Source organism: Haematobia irritans, chromosome 5 (genome assembly GCF_050003625.1).
Source record: "Haematobia irritans isolate KBUSLIRL chromosome 5, ASM5000362v1, whole genome shotgun sequence".
Taxonomy (NCBI): domain Eukaryota; kingdom Metazoa; phylum Arthropoda; class Insecta; order Diptera; family Muscidae; genus Haematobia; species Haematobia irritans.
Genome location: NC_134401.1, coordinates 160214204 through 160238781, shown reverse-complemented (window position 1 = coordinate 160238781; position 24578 = coordinate 160214204). Strand labels below are relative to the sequence as shown.

At 33.7% G+C, this 24578-nt stretch overlaps 4 protein-coding genes across 4 annotated transcripts in view; 1 reads left to right on the top strand and 3 right to left on the bottom strand.

Moving 5' to 3' along the window:
• The first annotated feature begins 41 nt into the window (after window positions 1-41).
• LOC142237915 (E3 SUMO-protein ligase NSE2-like) lies at window positions 42-1553 on the top strand. The gene is made up of 2 exons (XM_075309372.1): window positions 42-200; window positions 860-1553. Exons 1-2 carry the CDS (start codon window positions 113-115, stop codon window positions 1405-1407), a joined length of 636 nt encoding a protein of 211 aa, XP_075165487.1. The 5' UTR covers window positions 42-112; the 3' UTR covers window positions 1408-1553.
• On the bottom strand, window positions 1338-2377 carry ix (mediator complex subunit intersex). Its single transcript, XM_075309370.1, has one exon. It carries the CDS (start codon window positions 2289-2291, stop codon window positions 1608-1610), a length of 684 nt encoding a protein of 227 aa, XP_075165485.1. The 5' UTR covers window positions 2292-2377; the 3' UTR covers window positions 1338-1607.
• Window positions 2378-3973: 1596 nt separating this feature from the next.
• On the bottom strand, window positions 3974-10032 carry egg (SET domain bifurcated histone lysine methyltransferase eggless). The gene is made up of 12 exons (XM_075309677.1): window positions 9835-10032; window positions 7718-9623; window positions 7210-7659; window positions 6890-7142; window positions 6532-6655; window positions 6087-6471; window positions 5771-6016; window positions 4867-5694; window positions 4694-4807; window positions 4459-4631; window positions 4315-4399; window positions 3974-4255 (listed from the first exon to the last, which is right to left on the bottom strand). Exons 1-12 carry the CDS (start codon window positions 9933-9935, stop codon window positions 4049-4051), a joined length of 4872 nt encoding a protein of 1623 aa, XP_075165792.1. The 5' UTR covers window positions 9936-10032; the 3' UTR covers window positions 3974-4048.
• Window positions 10033-12836: 2804 nt separating this feature from the next.
• Window positions 12837-24578, bottom strand: part of Cyp301a1 (Probable cytochrome P450 301a1, mitochondrial) — a 32477-nt gene continuing 20735 nt past the window's right edge. Inside the window, exons 2-8 of the mRNA XM_075311396.1 lie at window positions 18407-18557; window positions 18207-18319; window positions 17924-18117; window positions 17649-17850; window positions 16663-16825; window positions 16339-16587; window positions 12837-13318 (exon numbers count right to left, since the gene is read on the bottom strand). Of these exons, the coding sequence (XP_075167511.1) occupies window positions 12998-13318; window positions 16339-16587; window positions 16663-16825; window positions 17649-17850; window positions 17924-18117; window positions 18207-18319; window positions 18407-18557 (1393 nt within the window). The 3' untranslated portion in view covers window positions 12837-12997. The remainder of the gene's footprint in view (window positions 13319-16338; window positions 16588-16662; window positions 16826-17648; window positions 17851-17923; window positions 18118-18206; window positions 18320-18406; window positions 18558-24578) is intronic.

The following is a 24578-nucleotide window of genomic DNA, read 5'->3' as shown; positions in this document are numbered from 1 at the left end:
TCGAAACGTCAACAACCAATTTGTTATCGCATTCTCAAGTGCGTAATCGAAATTAATGATATCGAAAATCCTTGGTGCAATTTTAATAAAGGAGGGTATTTGAACGTCAGAAATGAACGCGCAATTGAAAGCAGATTTGGAAAATGCACGTCAGTGTCTATTGGAGACCTACAATTTGGCTTTGACTTTTGGTCCTCCAGGTAAGTTTATGAAGGAATTAAATCTAAACCAAATAAATGGTGGCATTGTATTAAAACCACTCTATAATAGTCATGCTCCAAGAATATGATAACTGTTCGGGGACAGACCTGCTGTGTAATGCCTATTCTAAGGGCTTCGCTCAGGATTGAGAAAATTTATATATGTTTCTGATTAAAGATCATTTTACTTATATTGCTCATCCTGTAGCCTTTTGAATTGAGATGGATAAATAATAATATCATAGCTTTTGCCTTACAAACCAAACGACAAAGCTCCTTTGTACTTAAAACATCTGCTGTTAACCATGGAATTGAGTGTTGTGGTTGAAGAAATTAAAATCTTCCTTTCATATAAACAGAAAAATCAAAATGTTACTAATAATGTTGGAAATTAAATTAAAAGGTATAGAGAAATCTAGATGTCATGATTGCAATGACGGAAATAGCACCTTTGGAAGACATTGGATACTGCATCTCATATGAATGTGAAATGAAAAATCGTATCTGTTAGATTTTACCAAATTTGTTTAATTGATAAAATTGCTAACTATGCTCAAAAGATTTTGAGTAATTCCCATTTCATCCATATTCACCCCTAGAGAGCAGATTTTTGTCATTACAAACCCTTTGATACTGATTATATTTTATCTTCTTAACAGAAAGTCATGACACGGAAAAATTTCTTGAGTTAGCCGCCAAACTAAGTCAAATCAATGAGAATGGAAAAATCCACGAAAAGGCCTTGGAAGCTGCCAAAGAATCATCGAGTACATTGGATGATTTCCAAAAAGACTACAAACAGCAGATTGAAAAATTGGAAACAAAGAAATACAATCCAAAAACTTCATCAGAATTTAAGAATTTTCGCCAATTAATCACACAAATGTGTGACCTACAGAGTGGCAACAATGACTCTGTCGGGGGTACAAGTCGCACTGAGTCTGATGACTTGGTCATGGAGAGTGAAATTAATATCTATGACCCCATAACGAAACAAAGAATGACAAACCCCGTACGCAATACCCTGTGTGGTCATCATTATGAAAAAAGCCATATCTTGGAGGCTATACAAATAAATAAACGTCTTCGATGTCCTGTAGCAGGATGTGGAAATAAGCAATTTGTACAAGGACAACATTTGAAAGATGATAATTTATTTAAAGCACGTCTACAAAGAATTGCTGATCAAGAATCCGATGAGGACTAATAGCGGACTGCCCTATATAGTATATCTTACAAATTATTAGTACTTATGAAAACACTTAAAATATTAAATAGATGATAAGAATTCCTTATGTTTGTTTCTTTTATATTATTTCCTACAAATATATGATTATTACTATGTACCATGAATTGTTCTGTTTCTATTTGATTTTGAAAAGAATTTCAATCCATGTCAAATCATCATCAATCAGCCTGGGATATATTTTGCGAAGCACTAATAAGAGTATCACGCAAATCTTTGGTGGATTGTATATGAACCCGAACTGTGTTTAAAAATGTGGGATATGGCATGGGACCCGTTTGATTCTCTTGTAAATATGGTTCTGTCCGTAAAGCAGTAACGGCTCCCGGTAGATAATGTTGAGCTGAGGAGAATTGCTGCATACATTGTATAGCTGTTTTAAGATGCATTTCAATTTGATCACAATACGAATAGAATTCTTCAAGATGTTTGTCAAAACGTGCCGAATTCATCATGTTGTCTCGTTTAAGATTGTCTGCCATATTATTTTGCTGCAGGGTAAAAGCCGCTCCACGAAAAGTCATTAAAAGTGACTCCCGCATAGGCATATATAAGCTTTTCACTTTGGATATATTGTCAATCTTCTCTGCTTGTTGCTGCTGCTGTTGTTGTTGTTGTTGCTGCTGTTGGGCTTGGTTTTGCGTCATCTGTTGTTGAGCCTGATTTTGAGACATTTGTTGTTGGGCAACCATTTGCTGTTGAGGAGTTTGGGGTGATGATTGCATTGGAAGAGGCGAAACTCCGGGTTTTTGCATCATAGCATTGGGAGGAACTCCTACCGGACCACCTTGACCAATACCACCCATCTGCTGTTGTTGCATTTGCATATTCATGTTTGGATTCATTTCTGACTGGAGATCTAGGACTTATTCGGAGAAGTTGATTTTGTGGAGATATTAGCAATTATTCTGTGTTGTTCGATTACCATAGGGAAGACATTTTCCATTAATATCGATTTTATTATCGAAATTTCGATAATGAACAAGGTGGGGACTTTTTCATAACAACATAAGGACTGTTTTCTTTTAGCACTGGTCGATAATGGATGGATAAAGTGACGCTTCTTTGATTCACAATAGCAACTTATTGTGACTAATTTATCGAAAAATATTGTATATGAAAATGCAAGACTTAACTTATTTTCTGTGATTGTTTTTAAACAGCTGATGACAGTGTTGCATATTTTTGGAGATGTTCTGGATAAGCGAGTACTCTGTTTTCTTTTAGTCCTTCACGGCTTAGGGTATCCAGTGGTAAAAGAAAACGGCTCTATATTCGAAATTGCATGACCAACTGAATGCACCGTTTGCACCTCTCTTATACTACTTTCGCACTAGACCGAAATCCTCGTGAACGACGATTTTGGCCGAAATCCTCCTAGATATCAGTAGATTTGCAATTATCAGCTGGCTCGTAGAGGATTTCAACAAAATCTCTATCAAAATCCCCTACACTGCCTTGTACAACTGTGGTTTTAGTACTAAAAATGCGATTTTTGCAATCCTACCCCAATTTTCCTGGTAGATGAATGTGTGTGTGTGTGGGTGTACACATACGGGTTTGTGTTTGTATTGATATATTTACAAACACATGTTAAATCCTCAAATCTACGAAATTTCATTATTTTGCCAGTCCGAACACATGAGATTTGTAAAGAGATTTTGGTTCTAAAAAGCGAGATTTCGTGTCTAGTGCGAACGTAGTATTATGGTTTTTGCCGGCGATTAATGCCGGTATGCACCTGTGACGAAATTTCCACCGCGCATAAAAATTGTATTGCTAACGAAAATTCTGTGGGGCGTTGTTATCGATTGTTCAGATTTTGCTTCCCAAAATAGATACATGACAATACTGTATTGTTGGTAAGCAAACGAAATCTCTGATCGGTATGCAGCGCTTGCGAAATTTCTTGTTACATGTCAATAATGCAGTTTTGCTATGTTATATGGATATAAGATATGGAAGCAAACTGTAAACTATCGATAACAATACCTCAAGGAATATTCGTTTTATGGGTAGCGGAAATTTCGTTAGAGGTGCATACCAGCCCTAAGCCCGGTATGCAGCTCGTACGAAAATCCCTATTGCATGCCAATAAGGTGGTTTTGCCATGTATTTCCTATGGGAGAAAGTGTAAACAATTTATTATAGCATAGTCATAATGAAAAATTCGTTAGCTATGCATTTCTTATGGGTAGCGGAGGTATGCAGCTGTAACATAATGTCGGCTTGCGGTAAGAAATGCATAGGCACATTACTAACCAGGACGGTAATATCCATACATGGAAAGCATGACCATTAATGCTACCGTAAATAGCGTGAGATGTCTTTATCGATAGTTTACGTCTTGTTCACATAAAAAGGCGAAGTAGATATTATTATCGACATATAATGGAAAATAAACCGCTAATAAAATCTCACTAAATTTTCGTTTTTTATATATAGTAACACCCGATATTTAAAGTCCAGATTTTTTATAAAAATGTCCAATTTGTCCTATAGTGAAATAACTTAGAGCGTAATCAAATATGGTTGTTTAAGAGATATTTATTTAATACAAAGGAAGTTGAATATACAAACTACAAAGGATTCTGCAAAATGTTTAAAGTAGTCGTAAACGACAGTTGGCTGCGCCACACTGACAATATAAAACTTTGCCCGGTACCACACCCACTTCATAATTATAATTCCAGGTTAATTCTGTGCCAGCACGAATATTACAAGAAGCGAAGAAAGCCACCCAAGGAAAACGCAAATCATGGGTATCCACAAAGACATTTTGCACAAACATATTGGGAGCACAAGAATGCTAAAGAAAAAATAATTTCAAATAAAATTCGACAACTTCCGATGTATAGGACAACTCACATTGAAATAACGGCCCAAATTTCCGGAAATTTTGGCATCCATTACATAACAAGCCTCATCTTTACCATAAAGTTTACGGATGGAACTATAATAATTGAAATTAGTAAATTTCTTTTTAAAATTAATTAATTTTGAGAGACTTACTTTTCCCTTACAGACTCTTCGTTCATATCTGCATTTGGATTGAAATTTATAACTTGTCTTTCTTGTGAATCTTCATCCATTCTGGAAGTTTTACCCACACTGTTTTTCTTTGAACGTGTTAAAAAGGATCTACCAGGTGTAAACTCATCGTCCAATTCGGGTTGATATGCCTCCTAGAATACGGAGAAGAAATGAATAAATCTTCTAGAAAACAAAATAGGGAGTTTCTGCTAACCTCCTCTTCTGGTTCGGGGGGTTCTACTTCTGACTCATAGCCTTCTTTAATTTGTTCGGCCACCTCAATATAATCCAGTTCTGCAAAATACTCATCTCCAGCATCTTGACCACCCTGAAATGAAACGAATGGTGATGAAATCCCATTCAAGAATCTCTGAAATCTGGACCCACCTCATTAGCTTTGGCTTCAGTTAATAAATGTCCTGCATAGACGCAAACAAAACTACCACGAGGCACATCATTGATACAACGCAAACCCCAACCTCTGTTGGAAGTTTTGAATACTTGCAATTTAATTTGTAAAGAATGTTGTACCACACGATTGAGACAACTTTTTTTGCATTTACAACGGACATTACATTCATAGATACCCGTGGGAACATGCTCCAACAGCCGTTTGTATTGGTAGCCGACTTCTTCTGGTGGTGTATTGGGATTTCCATATTTAGCTCCGGCCAATGTTAATTGCCAGCAAGAACATTTCGATTTATCCGAACAATCATCCTCACAATCACAACCGGCAAAGAATTCCGGATCGGTGTTGATATGAACTCCTTCGGTTGGTATAACTTTGGCCGAGTATTTGCATTCAGGTGGCAAAGTATTATCATAATAATTCACCAAGGGTATGGCCATTTTCTCTTGACCCAAGGATATGTCTCGCTTTTGTACGATGGCACTTTCAATGACATATTCGGCCAAACAATTAATCTCATGGCTAAAATCAAAGTTATCCACATTCAAAACATTTTTGGTTACTCGTAAATAATGATGCAATTCTTTCATATTTCGCATGATTTTGCCACAGGGACCACGATAGGTAACGACTTTTTTGATTTTCTGTCTTAGGATAAAGCGTTCCCAGCCGGAAAGTAAAGGCTTCGATAGGGGACTGTATGCATTCAAATTGTGTGTAATTTGGAACAGACATGCAGGTGAACATTTGTGGGGTTTGTATTTGCGAGGCGGCAAATTACGTTTGGCGGTATAGTAAACAACCTAAAAATGAAAAAAAATATATACAATAAAGGAGAAACATATTGAACATCTGAAAAGGAAGTTTTTTTTTACATACCTTTCCTTTTGGCTTATTCTCATCTTCTACATATATTGTGGAATTATTTAAATGTTTTACAGCGGGTGCTGCAGGAGTGGTATTTGGCTGCGATGAATTCATCATAGATTCTGGTCGACCGAAAGTTTTACGAGCCACAGCTCTATTACCTTCATTGGCTTTTTCACTTTGTTGCTGCTGATGTTGTTGTTGTTGCTGAGAGGAAGTTTCTTCATCCTCGGTATAACGTATAAATGGTTCTGTGCGCTGTTTTCAAAAAATACAAAGAAAAGTTATAGTAGCTTCTATGCTAACACAGCCTAAAAGAAAAACATACTCGGGACAGTCTTGATACAGGTAAATTTGAATTCTTTTGCAACGACTTTTGATATTCCTTAAATACTGGACCCAATCTTAAAGAACCTCGATAGATCCATTCAGTGTGACTTTTGCTTCCTTCAAATTGCATAAGAACTAAACTACAGTCGATATCTACCACACGAGCATGTAACCAATAACCATTCGATTCGGTATTCATGGACTGGCCCTTTTGAGTCTGAACCATGGGACGATTGATAGAGTATTGAGTTAGGTATTTTTGTATAAAATCCCTGGATGCAGGATGAACATCTTCCCAAACATTCTCAGAGACAAAACTAACCAAACGAACATCCTTGTGGTAAACATATTGGGTATAACCATCATCATAGAATATTAAATATCTGGTAAAATAACAAAATTTTATAGGGCTATGGTGTTTGGGTTAACAAAAATTACATTACCTATATTTGTTATTGGGTTTTAGTGGTTCTGCTATTATGCCTGGGTAGAAAGCACTTTGAACATTAATTTTCTCACGGCCGCGGGCCAAAGAAGTGGCATCGAAATATGCAATAACACGGGTTCCTACAAATAGATTTAAATAATTGATAAAATGTTCAATTCCTTAGGAAAAATAAGAGAAGTTACTGCTACGAAATATTTTGTAAATAATTTTTCATGAAGAAAATTTTAGTCACCATGGGAAATATTGGCAAAATTTCACGACTATAACAAAATTATTCCAATTTCAATTCTAGTTACAATTTTGACACAATTGATTTTTTTGAATTTTTTGTTCTATAGGAATTTTTTTCTTACCTATGGGCAATCTTACAGATGGTGGATCGTAATAGGCTAAATGCTTAGCAGGCACAGTTTTCATCATTGTATGTTGAGCTTTTAAGAATTTTATACGATAATATTTCACACTCTTTTGTGCCATAGAACCACCATCGGTTTGTTCCATTACTTTGCATGGTACCCAACTGGCAATGGCATTATTCTTCACAGCATAATATGTACCACCAATTTGAATTGGCGGTCTTTCGATTTCTCCAACACTTGGAATAGGCTTTAAAAATTAAAAAAAAATATATATATAATTTTTTGATATGGACATACAGACTTATCTAACTAACCTGGACTTCAGCATGCGGCCCGTCTAGGCCCATAACTTTACCGCTATTCAAATCCAATGGCTGTAGTTGACGAATTTTTATCTTGGGACATGAGTACAAACCTTCATGCATTTTGTCGGCTTTTTTCTGTAAGGATTTCAATTCGACATCGACAAATTCTGTTTCGCTTTCCAAACGTTTAAGACGTTCTGTAAGTATAGTTTTTGACCATGTCAATTGGTTCTGTATTTCTACACGATCCAATACAGATTTAATGGTATTATGCAATTCCTTCTCGATTATGGTTAGATCGTACTTCGAAAATGAAGGTTTGCTAGGTTCGAGTGCCTTGGAGGCATCGCTAGTATCTTCTTCATCACTACTATCGATGATTTCAACAAACTCTTGACGTCCACTGGGAATATTCTCCAAAAGTAAAGGTTGCTTGGCGTTTATTAGACCACAATACTCCTAAAAAGAATCAATTGAATTGACTGTTTTCTATCTACATATGGATTATCGAACATACCTCATACATATCCAATGCTTTGTCATAACATTCAGCACAAATGTATTGGACTTTGAATTTCTTTTTGTTGACCTTAAAGTAACTGAATGCAAATTGGGGTACCTTCAAAAACTGTTTGTGCTTGTGAGGACATTCATAGTTGATACATTCCTTATTGTAGAAAACTTCATCGGTTGTATCGTTTTCATCTTCCGTGAGATCTTCGACTTTGTTATCTAATGATTCCTTCATTATTTCATCCATGGACTTTTCGGCCCTTACAGATAAGAGATCATCTCCCTCTTTCTGATCTTTGTCATCATTACTGGTGACGGCTGCCGGTTCGTCTTCTATTTCCATAGGTTGTACATCATCCTTTTGGTTAGAGCCTTCTTTTGAAGTTTGGGAGTCTTGTTTAGAAGCTTGAGTAGGTGGAGGCTGCTCATCGTCATCTTCGTCATCAATTTCAATAACTGGCATAGGAGGTTGTTCTATTGGTATGACATCATCATCTTTAGTTTCATTAGAATCAGTTTTGCTATCGGTTTTTGAAACATCCTCAGTCTTCTTTTCATTTTCCACTGTTTGTTGCTCATTTTGGGACTCCTCACATGTTTCTTTCGTATCATTTGGAGGAGTATCATCAACGTCATCTACAATTTCTCCATCAAGTGTTAGAGTTTTCTTCTTTTTAGGAGTATCCGTAATGTCCACCATTGGAACATCATCCTCCACTATAGCCAAATCTGAATCATCGTCATCATCTTTGTTAGAGCTTGTAGTTTCATTAGCTTCTTTATTTTCTGTAGTGTCACATGTTTCATCTATAACTAAATTTGATTCTTGGCTGTCACAAGTATACATTATTTCCATATCATCGACTTTGGACTCAATATTCTCTTCTGCTTCTTTTTCGGGATCAATGCTAGTGCTTTCGTTGATTTTTGTATCCTGAAGTTTTTCTTCTATAGATTCAACATGATCCATTGACTCTTTGCAATTATCAAGGTCTTTGGAGTCTTTTATTTCTTCTGTATTGTCGATTGTAGATCCTTCCGGCTTTTTAGGGCTGTCAGAAACTTTAGAGTCCTCTATTTGGGAAATTTCTGGTACGTCACTTATTGTTGAATCTTCAGTCAGCATCATAGATGCTGCAGCTTCATCTTTTGGTAATTGATCAGAATCAGTTTTAGTTTCCGTTAAAATTAAATCCTTCGAATGGCCATCTTCTTCTGGATCTACATTCTCTGGAGGTAAATCGGGTAAGTCTGCATCATCTATGATATTAGAATCAGATACGACTGAAGGTAGACATTTATCAAGACTGTTACCGTCTAAATTTTCTTCCATTAATGATGGTGTTGCAGCATCTACTATATCATTGGTATCCATATTTTCTTCGGTGTTTGTTTCTAAAAGCGATTTTTCATCTGTAACTGGTGACTTTATATTTGCTCCAACATCTGATGATTTTAATTCTTCCTCAACAATAGTTGGTGACTTTACCGCGTCTGGAACAGTTGGAAGTTTAGGAACTTCCAAATCGGGACTCTCAGATACTTTTTTTGCCAAGTCTGTTGAATCTTTCTCTTTCTCGTCCAATGAAGGATTTTGGATTTCCTGAGAATTTTCCTCTTCGGTAAATGGCTCCGCTAAGGGACTTTTATTTAAATCACTAGGTAAAGAAAGTTCGCTTTCTATATTCGAGTCAGTGTTAAGTGGACTTTTAGCATTATCGTGACTTAGTAAAATGTCTTCTTCTGTGTTTGAAACTTCATTGATATCCTCTATTCCTTTATTGGGTTCTTTGTGTGTCTCAATTTCCATTTTCATTGTATCGTCGGGATTCGTCTTAGCATTGTTTGTGGTATCAGACGAATCCATATTAGATTTTGGATCGTCAGATTTTGTAATTGTCTCAGTTTCACTGAAATTATTCAAAAAACAAAAATTAGACCAAAGTCGGATAGTGAAACCCATATATTGTGTACAACTAAGCATTAATTGGTAGGAAATGGGATAACCAACAGTGATTTAGAATGTTAATATTTTTGAAAAATACAATTTTGACCATCCGAATATCCTTTTTTCCCATAGTTCCAAAGCCATTCACAAGTTTGCATGTCCATATTCCTTACCTTGTTTGTAGGCTGCAAGCCGGCTTTTCTTCAGCACTTGCATTTTCTTCAAGCAATGCTTTCTCGGCAGTATTTTCTTGTGCTCTCGTTGTATCAGACATTGCTGTTAACCATGTGCAAACTTTATGCTTAAATTTATCAATTTATCCTTGCTTGCTTTTCCAAAACTATCAAAAGTATCAACGCAAATTGTAATTGCAATAAAGCAATAATAACGATGATGCCAGATTTGTTGATAATTTTATCGAGTTATCGATAACTAAAAGTAATATTATGTAAGACAGAATAAAAGCTGTCTCCGCCAGCGTCTATCTATTGGGATCTTCCATTCGACCCAAAAAAACAAAAAATAAATAATGACGCCATTAGGCTGTTCTTCTGATCTTTAGATCCTCGCAAGGGTACATTTATAAGGTTTGAATTATAAGACAGTTGATTTAAATTTTTTATTGAATTCTCAGAATTCTAATTGCGTACACACGCGCAAAACAAATAAAAATGCAACTGAATTTTACAGAAAGAATTATGGATAATGATTATTAATGCTCGCGTTCGCCAAAGTGCTATGGCAGTGATCAGGGTTTATAAAAGGTTGATTTTTTAGCTATAATCTTTTCAGAAACACTGTTTGGCCCACATTTCGTATTTTATTTCACAGTCAAATATCTTCAGTTTGGTCTATAACTGAAGCATGAATCGTCTTACAAAGGAACAACACTTCAATTCAATTTTCAATTTCCATTTATTTCGTAATACAAAGCCAATGAGGCCAAATAAAAAATGTATTACATGACTATAGCCTAAGTAAATTATTTTTTTTTATACCCTCCACCATAGTTTGGGGGGTATATTAACTTTGTCATTCCGTTTGTAACACATGGAAATATTGGTCTAAGACCACATAAAGTTTATATATTCTGGGTCGTGATGAAATTCTGAGTCGATCTAGCTATGTCCGTCCGCCCGTCCATCTGTCCGTCCGTCTGTGGAAATCACGCTAACTTCCGAACGAAACAAGTAGTTGTTATTGACGTAGGTCGGATGGTATTGCAAATGTATGACGTTTACGTATTGCCCCATATAAACCGACCCCTAGATTAGACTAGGGGATGCAATAGGAGGAGCAAATTTCATCAGATCTGGTTGAAATTTTGTACGTGATATTAGTAAAGGGTGGTTAAATTGTAAGGGCCGATGTTGAATGTGAACCACACCTAAACGCCAAGTTTTTTCCGAATTTTATATGACATTTCTCTATTTCAGACTTATTCAATTTTAACCATGGAGAGATACACAATCCAACAACGTGTTAAATGGTTCCAAGAAACGGCAACAGTGGATGATCAATTTTCGAAGAAAATCTTCTTTAGTGATGAGGCACATTTTCACCTCAGTGGATTCGTCAATAAACAGAATTGCCGCATTTGGGCGAATGAGAATCCAAGAGTGCTTGCCGAAAAACCAATGCACACACAAAGAGTGACTGTTTGGTGCGGTTTATGGGCTGGCGGCATCATCGGGTCGTATTTTTCCAAAATGAGGCCGGTCAGGCAGTTACTGTGAATGGTGTTCGCTATCGTGAGATGATAACGAACTTTTTATGGCCCGAATTGGAAGATATGGATGTGGACGACATGTGGTTTCAGCAGGACGCTGCCACTTGCCACACAGCTAACGAAACAATGGCTCTTTTGCGCAACAAATTCAATGGACGTGTTATCTCACGTAATGGAGATGCCAATTGGCCGCCAAGATCAAGTGATTTGACACCGTTGGACTTTTTTCTTTGGGGTTATTTGAAAGAAAAGGTGTACGTCGATAAGCCAGCAACAATTCAAGAGCTAAAGGATGAGATAATTCGCCACATTAACGGCCTAGAACCTCCATTATGCCTCAGCGTCATCGAAAATATCATAATAAAATAAAATTACAATAATTTCCTAAATAGTTTGTGTTTTATTCAAAATCAATATCACCCTTGAAATTTTAACCACCCTTTATATGACGTCTAACATCCATGCAAAAATTGGTCCATATCGGTTCATAATTATATATAGCCCCCATATAAACCGATCCCCAGATTTTGCTTGCGGATCCTCTTGGAGGAACAAATTTCATCCGATCCGTGGTGTTAGTATATGGTTTCTAACATTCATGCTAAAATTGGTCCATATAGGTCCATAATTATATATAGCCCCCATATAAACCGATTCGGTTGAAATCTTCTATGTTGTGTAAGTATACGGCCACTAACACCTAGGCAAAAGTTGGTCCATATTGGTCTATAATTATACATAGCCCCCATATAAACCGATCCCCAAATTTAACCTCGGGAGCCTCTTGGAAGAGAGAATTTCTTGGAGGCGCAAACTTCATCCGATTCAGCTTAAATTTGGTACATTGTTAATAAGTGTTCGCTAAGAGCCTTGCCAAAAGTTGTCGATATTGGTCCATATATAGCTCCCAGATAAACCGATCCCCAGATTTTAATTTTTCCTGAATAATCAAATTTCATTTGTTCTTGTTAAAATTTGGTCCTATTTACACAAAAATTGGACCATATATGTTCATGTAATTCGATTGTGGATGACAGCCAAAGTAATTCGATTGTGGATGACAGTCTTTAGTAGAATTTCTACGCAATCCATGGTGGAGGGTACATAAAATTCGGTCTGGCCGAACTTACGACCGTATATATTTGTTTTTTTTTTTTTTTTTTTTTATAAAATGAGTATTTTTAAGAAAGTTCATCACGCGCTTCTTGTGTTTAGATAATTTCAGGTTAAATGTATACGTAAATGCCATACTATCAATCAAATAAAGATTTTATGTAATTTTCTGAAATTTCTGAGTTTAAAAAAAATTTCCAAACCAGCGTTGCCAGGATTAAATCAATAGAAATTATTGGAAATTCAATCCACCTTGACATGTGCTCTATATGAAATCCCCATTAGACATTAGGGATATGTTTATCTGACTAGCCCAAAAAACACTGCCATGTGTAAAGTACATTATTTTTAACATAGTTTTTATTAATTATATTTTAGAAACTCATATTATAAATAAAAATATAAATACAATCTATTTCATATATTAACTTAAAAATACAAAATTATACAAATTATTAATTATATATACACACATACATATATAAATAAATACATCAATACTTGGTCATTTTAAATTTCAAAGGACCATCTGGAGCGTACATAAATGTAACCGCATAATCCAGAGGTTCGTGTTCGTATTCCAATTTATAGGATCGCAAAAGTTTCGATAGGAGTATTTGCATTTCTAAATCGGCAAAACGTCGTCCAAGACACATACGAGCACCATATCCATAGGGTAAAGAAGCGAACGGATGTAGGTTTCCCTGAAAACCACCCTGACTGGGTTTAAGCCATCTTTCGGGCTTAAAAGAAGCAGCATCGGTGACATACTTTTCCATATTGCCGGTCACAATTGTGGGGAAGACAGCTTGTACCTGTAGGGAGTGAAATAATTAGTAGATGTACATTTAATTCTAAGCAAATTTATATTCCCAGCAAAAAAAGTGTCGCTAAAAAAGTAATGAAAATGTTCTTTTTGGATCCGGAAGTGGTGCAAAATTGACGCAGAAGCGATGAATTTAATATGGGCTTGTCATAGGACGGATGTCCTCCATTTCAACAGCCGTTGCACTGAATTTGCATCACTTCTGTAGGTGTGATCCGAATTCAATATTTTGGATGTAAATTAAAAAATTCTGTGTTATTTCCTCAAATAAATAAGTTTTATAATTTTTAATGGATTCTAATGCTTGTCGGGAACGTTTGACCTCCAATATTTTCAAAAATTTACAATTTTTTCAAATTGGATTTAGAATTTTTTTCGACAAAATTTTAATGATTTGTACCATTTTATGAATTCTTACTCTGTTTTTAACCTATTTGAACCAAAAAAAGTTAAAAGTACCCATTAAAAGTGTGAAAAAACCAAGTTATAAAAAATTGAATTAAAAGAACTTCCTGGGTAGTTAAAATAAAGAACATCATTGGGAGTGCATCTTCTGGGAGTGCTTTTAAAGTTGTGCCTTTGGAAGAACTTCCAAATTTTTTTGCTGGGTTCATATGTTGATAATTTGTTTTCATGATATAAATGTTAAAGGTACTGGCACTTTTGCAAAAACCGCATTCAAGTACATAGAACCACGGTTACCACAGTTCGTAGAATTCTACCAAAAATGCTAGATGTTTATTTTGGCAAAATTTTCTATAGAAATAAAATTTTGACAAAAATTTCTATAGAAATAAAATTTTGACAAAAATTTCTATAGAAATAAAATTTTTACAAAATTTTCTATAGAAATAAAATTTTGACAAAATTTTCTATAGAAATAAAATTTTGACAAAAGTTTCTATAGAAATCAAATGTTGGCAAAATTTGCAATAAAAATACAATATTGACAAAATCTTCTATAGAAATAAAATCTTAACAAAATTTTCTATAGCATTACAATTTTGACAAAATCTCCTATAGAAATAAAATTTTGACAAAATTTTCGATAGAATTAAAATTTTGTATAGAAATTAAATTTCGACAAAATTTTCTATAGAAATAAAATTTTGACAAAATTTTCTATAGAAATAACATTTTGATAAAATTTTCTATAGAAATAAAATTTTGCCAAAATTTTCTATAGAAATACAACTTTGACAAAATTTTCTACAGAAATACAATTTTGACAAAATTTTCTATAGAAATAAAATTTTGACAAAATTTTCTATAGAAATAAAATTTTGACAAAATTTTCTATAGAAATAAAATTTTGACAAAATTTTCTATAGAAATAAAATTTTGACAAAATTTTCTATAGATATAAAATTTTGACAAAATTATCTATAGAAATAAAATTTTGACAAAATTTTCTATAGAAATAAAATTTTGATAAAATTTTCTATAGAAATAAAATTTTGACAATATTTTCTATAGAAATAAAATGTTGATAACATTTTCTATAGAAATATAATTTTGATAAAATTTTGGCAAAATTTTCTATAGAAATAAAATTTTGACAAAATTTCCTATAGAAATAACATTCTGATAAAATTTTCTATAGAAATAAAATTTTGGCAAATTTTTCTATAGAAATACAATTTTGACAAAATTTTCTATACAAATATAATTTTGGCAAAATTTTCTATAGAAATACAATTTTGACAAAATTTTCTATAGAAATAAAATTTTGGCAAAATTTTCTATAGAAATAAAATTTTGATAAAATTTTCTATAGAAATAAAATTTTGACAAAATGTTCTATAGAAATTAAATTTTGACAAAATTTTCTATAGAAATAAAATGTTTACAAAATTTTCTATAGAAATAAAATTTTTACAAAATTTTCTATAAAAATAAAATTTTGACAAAATTTTCTATAGAAATAACATTTTGATAAAATTTTCTATAGAAATAAAATTTTGGCAAAATTTTCTATAGAAATAAAATTTTGGCAAATTTTTCTATAGAAATACAATTTTGACAAAATTTTCTATAGAAATAACATTTTGACAAAATTTTCTATAGAAATAAAATTTTGACAATATTTTCTATAGAAATAAAATGTTGATAAAATTTTCTATAGAAATATAATTTTGATAAAATTTTGGCAAAATTTTCTATAGAAATAAAATTGTGACAAAAATTTCTATAGAAATAACATTCTGATAAAATTTTCTATAGAAATAAAATTTTGGCAAATTTTTCTATAGAAATACAATTTTGACAAAATTTTCTATACAAATATAATTTTGGCAAATTTTTCTATAGAAATACAATTTTGACAAAATTTTCTATAGAAATAAAATTTTGGCAAAATTTTCTATAGAAATGAAATTTTGATAAAATTTTCTGTAGAAATAAAATTTTGACAAAATGTTCTATAGAAATTAAATTTTGACAAAATTTTCTATAGAAATATAATTTTGATAAAATTTTGACAAAATTTTCTATAGAAATAAGATTTTGGTAAAATTTTCTATAGAAATTAAATTTTTAAGAATTATTTTTCATAGTTTCGGCTATAGGTCGATTAAAAAACGTAGATATGATGTTTTTCTTTTATTTTTATTTCCAATATTTCGGTTGACTTCGTCAAAACCGTTTTCAAGGATTTGTTCTGGTGTACACAGCTTCACACTCTGTTTTACTGTGTACACCAGAACAAATCCTTGAAAACGGTTTTGACGAAGTCAACCGAAATATTGGAAATAAAAATAAAAGAAAAACATCATATCTACGTTTTTTAATCGACCTATAGCCGAAACTATGAAAAATAATTCTTAAAGATAAATAAAAAGGTCAACGATAATTATCCAGAAAGAAATTAAATTTTGACAAAATTTTCTATAGAACTAAAATTTTCTATAGAAGATTTTTTGTTTGGTAGTTTTTTGGTAGAATTTTCTCCATAATCATACCCCTGGTGAGACATACAACAGACCCGCAAAATTCGGGGTAGAAACTTACTCCTTTGGGTACACGATATCCACTAATTACTGTGTCTTCTTGCAATGTTCTTCCATTTCCAATAACTGTACTATACATACGAAAAACTTCTTTGATGAATGCTTTCAAATAATGCATTTGATCTAGCAGTTGCAAAGTCAAAGGCGTCGAAGGATCTGGTATAAGTCGTTTCAATTCTTCATGGACTTTTTGTTGTTCTTCTGGTCGTGTAGCCAATTGATAAAGCATAGAACATACAGCCATGGAAATCTAGAGGGAAAAAGCAATGATTATTTTTCTATATGAGATATAGGAGATATTATTATTATTATTATTATACTGTACCGTATCTATTCCTACTAAGATTAAATCCAATGCCATGATTGTGGCAATTTTTTCATCTTTTTGTGACATTATAACTTTTTCCAGCAACGATGGTTCTCCATTTTGACAAGGTCCTTGGGATTTCAAACGCTCTGTGGCGGATTTTATATACTTCATGCAGACTCTGTGAATGAAAAAAATCTATTTAAGTCTCCGAAAAAATTGTTTGTGTAGAAAAGCAAAAATATTGATGTAAATCAGAAAAAAATGTATTAATAATAGTCATATGTTTGCCAAAATTTTTAACCTTCCACTCACAACCGAAATTCAAAATTATTATAGCAGCTTGATATTGCTATAATAATTTTGAAAATTTAGCACAGAAAATTTTAATGAAATGTACATTTGATTTTATGATTGGTTGTACAACTAATCTCAAGCCGCCGACCAGTTTTTGCCAGTTGACACCGCCGTCGAATATGTCGACTAATCTCAACTCAAATTTAGCCGCCAATTAATAAAAAATATTGATTTAAATCAGTATTTTTTTGCCAAAATTTTGAACTTTCCACCCACAATTGATCAGTATCAAATTTCTATAATAATTTTGCAAAAATGTAGCTCGGAAAATTTTAATGAAGGGTAAATTTGATTGTAAGATTGGTTGTACAATTAATCGCATTGTCATTCGGATAACATCAAATTGAATTTATGATGTATAATTGTGCGCCGCCGAATGAACAAATCTATATCGGCTTAGCCGTCAAGCCGCCGCCGACAAAAAAATGGTCGGCTTCGTTCTCTGATCGACAGTCGGATATGGTTTATATTTATTTTATACGAAGTTCACCAATGTGAATAGTCTACGTGAGCCTGACACATCGGGCTGCCACCTAACCTAACCTAACCTATACGCTATATTTTCATTTACTATATATGTCTGCGATTTATATGAAATCCCCGAAATTTTATATGACCATTATGTTCGTCTAAATCGTCTCACTTACTCTACAAAAAAGTTCATATTTTTCACATAATGCGTCCACAATGGTGTAGGGAAATAACGCCAATATGGAGCTTTCAATTCCAATGTAGCCACATTTCTCAAAGCATATTTGGCAGCATTTATGATTTGTTGAGGCTCTGAGTCAGGTGATAAATTTGATTCCAAACATCCCAAACGGGTATCCAAAGCAACGCGACCAATACCTGTAACAAAGAATAAAAAATAGTTAAATATGCAAAGGGAAAATATTCGAATTCCATAGTCTTCTCAACATACATTCCAATGACCATTTGTGAATTTCATTATCGAAATCTTCTGGTAATTCAGAATTGGTATCCAATAATGATTCACAGCGTTTCAAGAAATCATCTGTTACCATTTCTAAGGGCTGTAAATATCTGCGCACAGTAGATAATTGTAATACGGGTTTTTGGACTTTGGAACGAAATTCACGCCAAGGCTCGCCATGTCTACGCAAAACACAAAAATAAAACAATAATATTTATAAATGACCAAAATAATTTAAAACTTTTTTCTTAAATGAGATTTTCTAACTTACACTCCTACAACTCCTCCCACATCACCAAAGAAATCTTTACGCACCACACTTTTATATTTCACCAAACTTGGCATAGAAGGACGAAATGGTGTTGTACCTTCTGAGCGATAGCACTATAAAAATTAAAGAATTTTCATAAATTTATATAAATTGCTTATTGTATACATAATATTGTGACTTTAGTTTGATTTGACACAAACCTTTTCAATTTCATCTACATCATAGAGAAATAATAAATCTGGTCTTCCAATCAATCCACCGAATTTCACAATTTGTCCATATTGTTCATGTAGCTGGGAGGATATTTTTGCCACATCTCCTATTGTGTATTGACCAATGAGAGGCATCATTCTGTATAAAGAAAGAAGAAAACAATAAAAATGTGTTATATTAAATTTGCAGTTTTGGTTTTCTTTTTGCAAATTTTAAAATTGTGAAAACAAAAGATTTAAGACACAAACTTGCAAGTATGGTATTGAGAGATTTGTACAAAAACTCGGCAACGGATTACTAAATTTGCTTACAATTTTCATATCATCTACATGTAGATCCACTAGTCAAAATTTAGTACACCCATTGCGAAGTATGAATTTTGTCTAAAATTTTGATCGTAGATAATATAAAATTATTAGAAATACATTTAAAATTGATTTTTCATATCATATTCCACTGTGGAGTCAGGGTGTAATAAAATTGAATTATATTGAATTCAATTCTTGAGATGATCCTTTGGTATTAGTCCGTTTGTCTGACCATCTTTTTTTTACTGTACGCCATATCCAGATCATACACCCAAAGAAATTTCTTATTAGACACTGCAGAAAAATCTGCTAAATCAGCAAATTGAGCAAGCTTAAATTTTGAAACATTTTCTGTTGTTTTTTTTTCAACTCCATGATGCTAAAACAGGTTTTAGTTTATTTATAAAATTAAGACACAACAAAATGTTTGCAGATTGCCTTTAGGAGCTTTTAAGGATATTACACTCAGAAAAAAAGTGAACCCTATTTTTCATTTCACTAAAGCTGATTTAATTATATTTTAGTTCATGGAATTATTACGTTTTAAGAAAGTTTCCATTACTTTAATAATTTTTTGCGTACGTTAGTTAAATTAACTAAAACAGAGGAACAAATTATACACAAATGAAGCATAAAGATTAACTAAATTCGTGTCACCCCGAAAATAGTTCAGAATTTCTTAAAATTTGTATATTTTACCAATAATGAGCCCATCACGAACTTGGTATGGTACTAAAGGCATTTTTGCAATTTTGAACTCCAATTTTTTATTCAAGCTTGGAAATTTTGTTAACCATGGAAAAAAACAGAATTGTGTCAAATAAATTTTTCTTGAATTTGTCGAAAATTATTCAATTATTTTTGTGAAATCGGCGGGACATCTGCGCTTCTAATACAGTTTAGTTATGAGCTCATTTAATTTATTTCTTCAAAAATTAACTAAAATTTTCTTTCATGGTAGGTTCATAGAAAATCTTTTTTATACCCTCCACCATAGGATGGGGGGTATATTAACTTTGTCATTCCGTTTGTAACACATCGAAATATTGCTCTAAGACCCCATAAAGTATATATATTCTGGGTCGTGGTGAAATTCTGAGTCGATCTGAGCATGTCCGTCCGTCCGTCTGTTGAAATCACGCTAACTTCCGAACGAAACTAGCTATCGACTTGAAACTTGGCACAAGTAGTTGTTATTGATGTAGGTCGGATGGTATTGCAAATGGGCCATATCGGTCCACTTTTACGTATAGCCCCCATATAAACGGACCCCCGTTTTATATGGGGGCATCCGATCCGGATGAAATTTGGTACATGGTGTTAGTATATGATCTCTAACAACCACGCAAAAATTGGTTCACATCGGTCTATAATTATATATAGCCCCCATATAAACCGATCCCCCGATTTGGCTTGCGGAGCCTCTAAGAGAAGCAAATTTCATCCGATCCGGCTGAAATTTGGTACAAGGTGTTAGTATATGGTCTCTAATAACCATGCAAAAATTGGTCCACATCGGTCCATAATTATATATAGCCCCCATATAAACCGATCCCCCGATTTGGCTTGCAGAGCCTCTAAGAGAAACAATTTTCATCCGATCCGGCTGAAATTTGGTACATGGTGTTAGTAACCGTGCAAAAATTGGTCCATATCCGTCCATAATTATATATAGCTCCCATATAAACCGATCCCCCGATTTGGCTTGCAGAGCCTCTAAGAGAAGCAAATTTCATCCGATCCGGCTGAAATTTGGTACAAGGTGTTAGTATATGGTCTCTCATAACCATGCAAAAATTGGTCCACATCGGTCCATAATTATATATAGCCCCCATATAAACCGATCCCCCGATTTGGCTTGCAGAGCCTCTAAGAGAAACAATTTTCATCCGATCCGGATGAAATTTGGTACATGGTGTTAGTATATGGTCTCCAACAACCGTGCAAAAATTGGTTCATATCGGTCCATAATTATATATAGCCCCCATATAAACCGATCTCCCGATTTGACTTGCGGAACCTCTAAGAGAAGCATATTTCATCCGATCCGGCTGGAATTTGGTACATGGTGTTAGTATATGGTCTCCAACAACCGTGCAAAAATTGGTCCATATCCGTCCATAATTATATATAGCCCCCATATAAACCGATCTCCCGATTTGGCTTGCAGAGCCTCTAAGAGAAACAATTTTCATCCGATCCGCCTGAAATTTGGTACATGGTGTTAGTATATTGTCTCTAACAACCATGCAAAAATTGGTCCATATCGGTCCATAATTATATATAGCCACCATATAAACCGATCACCAGATTTGACCTCAGGAGCCTCTTGAAAGACCAAAATTCATCTGATTCAGTTGAAATTTGGTACGTGATGTTAGTATAGGGTATCCAACAACCATGCAGGAATTGGTTCCTATCAGTCCATAATAATATATAGCTCCCATATAAACCGATCCCCAGATTTGACCTCCGGTGCCTTTTGGAGAAGCAAAATTCATCCGATCTGGTTGAAATTTGGTACGTGGTGGTAGTATATGATATTTAACAACCATGTGAGTTGTAAATTTGTGGATGACAGTCTTTCGTAGAAGTTTCTACGCAATCCATGGTGGAGGGTACATAAGATTCGGCCTGGCCGAACTTACGGCCGTATATACTTGTTATTCCTTTAATAGGCTTTGGGTTATATTTTAAAACCTAAAAATTTTATAATATGTTCTTCGCCAGACGCTGAAATTACATCAGACATCAACTACTGTTTGTCGCAGATTTTTTTCTGTGAGTGTAGTTAATAGATGTTTTCGCTATGTGAGCTATTGACTTTAGGTTTTTCTTATTTTTCTGCTTACATTTTTCCATTGACAAATATTTGTCAAAAATTTTTACAATTATTTACTTTTTGAGAGAAAATTTTCTTCTATTATATTCCCATTTAACAGTAAACACCATAACAAATAAATGCAGAGGAAATAAATAAAATAAACCATGTGCTTGGTCATTGCTTTACCTAGACCTTGACTAAATTTCACACAGAGATGTAAGTGTTAATTGGTTGGATACTGATATTATGATCATGATGATGCTATTGAATTTGTTCGATAATGGATATTTGTGGGAACTACGCCCATATCATATTAACACCTAATAATATTGAATATTAATATCAATAAATAAATACATAAATAAATACTCAGAAATACAAAAAGAAAAATTGTGAAGAAAAATTTACAACAAATATAAAAAAGCTAATATCTAATATATTTTAATTTTTGTAATTTTCTCATATTTTTCAAAAACAACTAAAAATTGTCTTTTTATTTTTGATTGAAATTTGTATATAATTTCCATACCACTATTCTATTTAGCACCTCTGAACAAAATTCTTTATCAATTCACACCTTAACATCAATGACAATATTCTTTTCGAAATGAAAATTTTTGGGTGTTGGCCATTTTGGGATTAAGTAGATGTGAATTGAAATGACCTTCCGATTTGAAGAATATAGTTGTTTGTTTTCTTTAGCTATACAATTAAGGCCGATGCAAAAAAAATGGATGAATGAATTTCAAGTTCAATTAGTACAAAGTGTTGATATAAATCATAAACAGTGATTTTGGAAAAAAAAAGATAAAAAAGTGCAATCTAACCTAGACTCGTTTGGACATTTTTATTTTAATTTTGGATTGAAAATTTAGACCTACTTATAGGAAATTAAAGAAAAAAACAAAGTGGATTCAACTATGTAAAGGGTGATTCTTTTGAGGTTAGGATTTTCATGCATTAGTATTTGACAGATCACGTGGGATTTCAGACATGGTGTCAAAGAGAAAGATGCTCAGTATGCTTTGACATTTCATCATGAATAGACTTACGATCTGCCACAACGTCGAATTTTCAGTGAATGGGCCCTAGAAAAGTTGGCAGAAAATCCGCTTTTTTATCGACAACTTTTGTTCAGCGATGAGGCTCATTTCTGGTTGAATGGCTACGTAAATAAGCAAAATTGCCGCATTTGGAGTGAAGAGCAACCAGAAGCCGTTCAAGAACTGCCCATGCATCCCGAAAAATGCACTGTTTGGTGTGGTTTGTACGCTGGTGGAATCATTGGACCGTATTTTTTCAAAGATGCTGTTGGACGCAACGTTACGGTGAATGGCGATCGCTATCGTTCGATGCTAACAAACTTTTTGTTGCCAAAAATGGAAGAACTGAACTTGGTTGACATGTGGTTTCAACAAGATGGCGCTACATGCCACACAGCTCGCGATTCTATGGCCATTTTGAGGGAAAACTTCGGAGAACAATTCATCTCAAGAAATGGACCGGTAAGTTGGCCACCAAGATCATGCGATTTGACGCCTTTAGACTATTTTTTGTGGGGCTACGTCGAGTCTAAAGTCTACAGAAATAAGTCAGCAACTATTCCAGCTTTGGAAGACAACATTTCCGAAGAAATTCGGGCTATTCCGGCCGAAATGCTCGAAAAAGTTGCCCAAAATTGGACTTTCCGAATGGACCACCTAAGACGCAGCCGCGGTCAACATTTAAATGAAATTATCTTCAAAAAGTAAATGTCATGGACCAATCTAACGTTTCAAATAAAGAACCGATGAGATTTTGCAAATTTTATGCGTTTTTTTTTTTAAAAAAGTTATCAAGCTCTTAACAAATCACCCTTTACTATACGTCTAGCTATTGTTTGATATTTTTTGAATACTGTATCGACCGCATGATAGAATAGGTTTAATTTGTTGTATGTTGTTTTAGGTATTTCTGAGAGGAATAACATAAAAGCAAAAATTAACTAAAAGTAAAGACCAATTTTATAATATTATAGTTATTCAAACTGGCCTTTTTGGTCAGTTGGTTTTTGTATGAATTAAATAAAACTAATTTATTTCATATTTTACTCAATGTTTTGTTGGTTCTTTCCAATTTCATCAGGAGTGTTTTATTGATAAAATAAAATAAAATAAAACTGGACATCACGACACACATTTTAATAATAATAAGTAAAATTGTTGCAGCGAAACCCCTTATACTATTATCACAGAACTGAACACTTTAAAATATTGCAACTGAATAATGTAGCTCATTTACGCTAAATTATCAGCATATTAAACAAGCTGTAGTTCCTTCTTACCAAATTGAGAATTGTTTGAAAAACATCTTCCGATATTTATATCACCGGTTAGTTCATAATAGGGAGCCACCGTGGTGCAATGGTTTGCATGCCCGCCTTGCATACACAAGGTCGTGGGTTCGATTCCTGCTACGACCGAACACCAAAAAGTTTTTCAGCGGTGGATTATCCCACCTCAGTAATGCTGGTGACATTTCTGAGGGTTTCAAAGCTTCTCTAAGTGGTTTCACTGGAATGTCGAACGCCGTTCGGACTCGGCTATAAAAAGGAGGTCCCTTGTCATTGAGCTTAACATGGAATCGGGCAGCACTCAGTGATAAGAGAGAAGTTCACCACTGTGGTATCACAATGGACTGAATAGTCTAAGTGAACCGGATACATGGGGCTGCCACATAACCTAACCTAACCTAGTTCAAAATATTTTTGAGACATATTTGGAATAAAGAAAATTTCGTTGGGAACATTTTTAAAAAATAAACTAAATTTTACCATTAGTTTAACAACGGACTGTGATTGATATCGTATGCCCACCTGATATCGTATGCCCACTTTTTTCTGCTAGTTTTTCGCGGAAATTCCCGAAATCGTGTCCCTTTTTGTTTTCGTGCTTTGTCAATACATTTTCAAAAACTAATTACTTTCACTATTGGCACAGTTGGTAGAATTCGTAATGTTTTGGTAGATTTCACAAAATAACTAAGATG

Excerpts from the sequence above, each read along its gene's own strand:
- LOC142237915 (XM_075309372.1), top strand. The coding sequence starts at position 113 with ATGAACGCGCAATTGAAAGCAGATTTGGAAAATGCACGTCAGTGTCTA. Across the intron at positions 201-859 it reads TTTGACTTTTGGTCCTCCAG|AAAGTCATGACACGGAAAAA; the intron begins GTAAGTTTATGA and ends TCTTCTTAACAG.
- ix (XM_075309370.1), bottom strand. The coding sequence starts at position 2,291 with ATGAATCCAAACATGAATATGCAAATGCAACAACAGCAGATGGGTGGT.
- egg (XM_075309677.1), bottom strand. The coding sequence starts at position 9,935 with ATGTCTGATACAACGAGAGCACAAGAAAATACTGCCGAGAAAGCATTG. Across the intron at positions 4,400-4,458 it reads GAAGAGTCTGTAAGGGAAAA|TTCCATCCGTAAACTTTATG; the intron begins GTAAGTCTCTCA and ends CAATTATTATAG. Across the intron at positions 4,256-4,314 it reads ATTTGGGCCGTTATTTCAAT|CATTCTTGTGCTCCCAATAT; the intron begins GTGAGTTGTCCT and ends TTTTTTCTTTAG.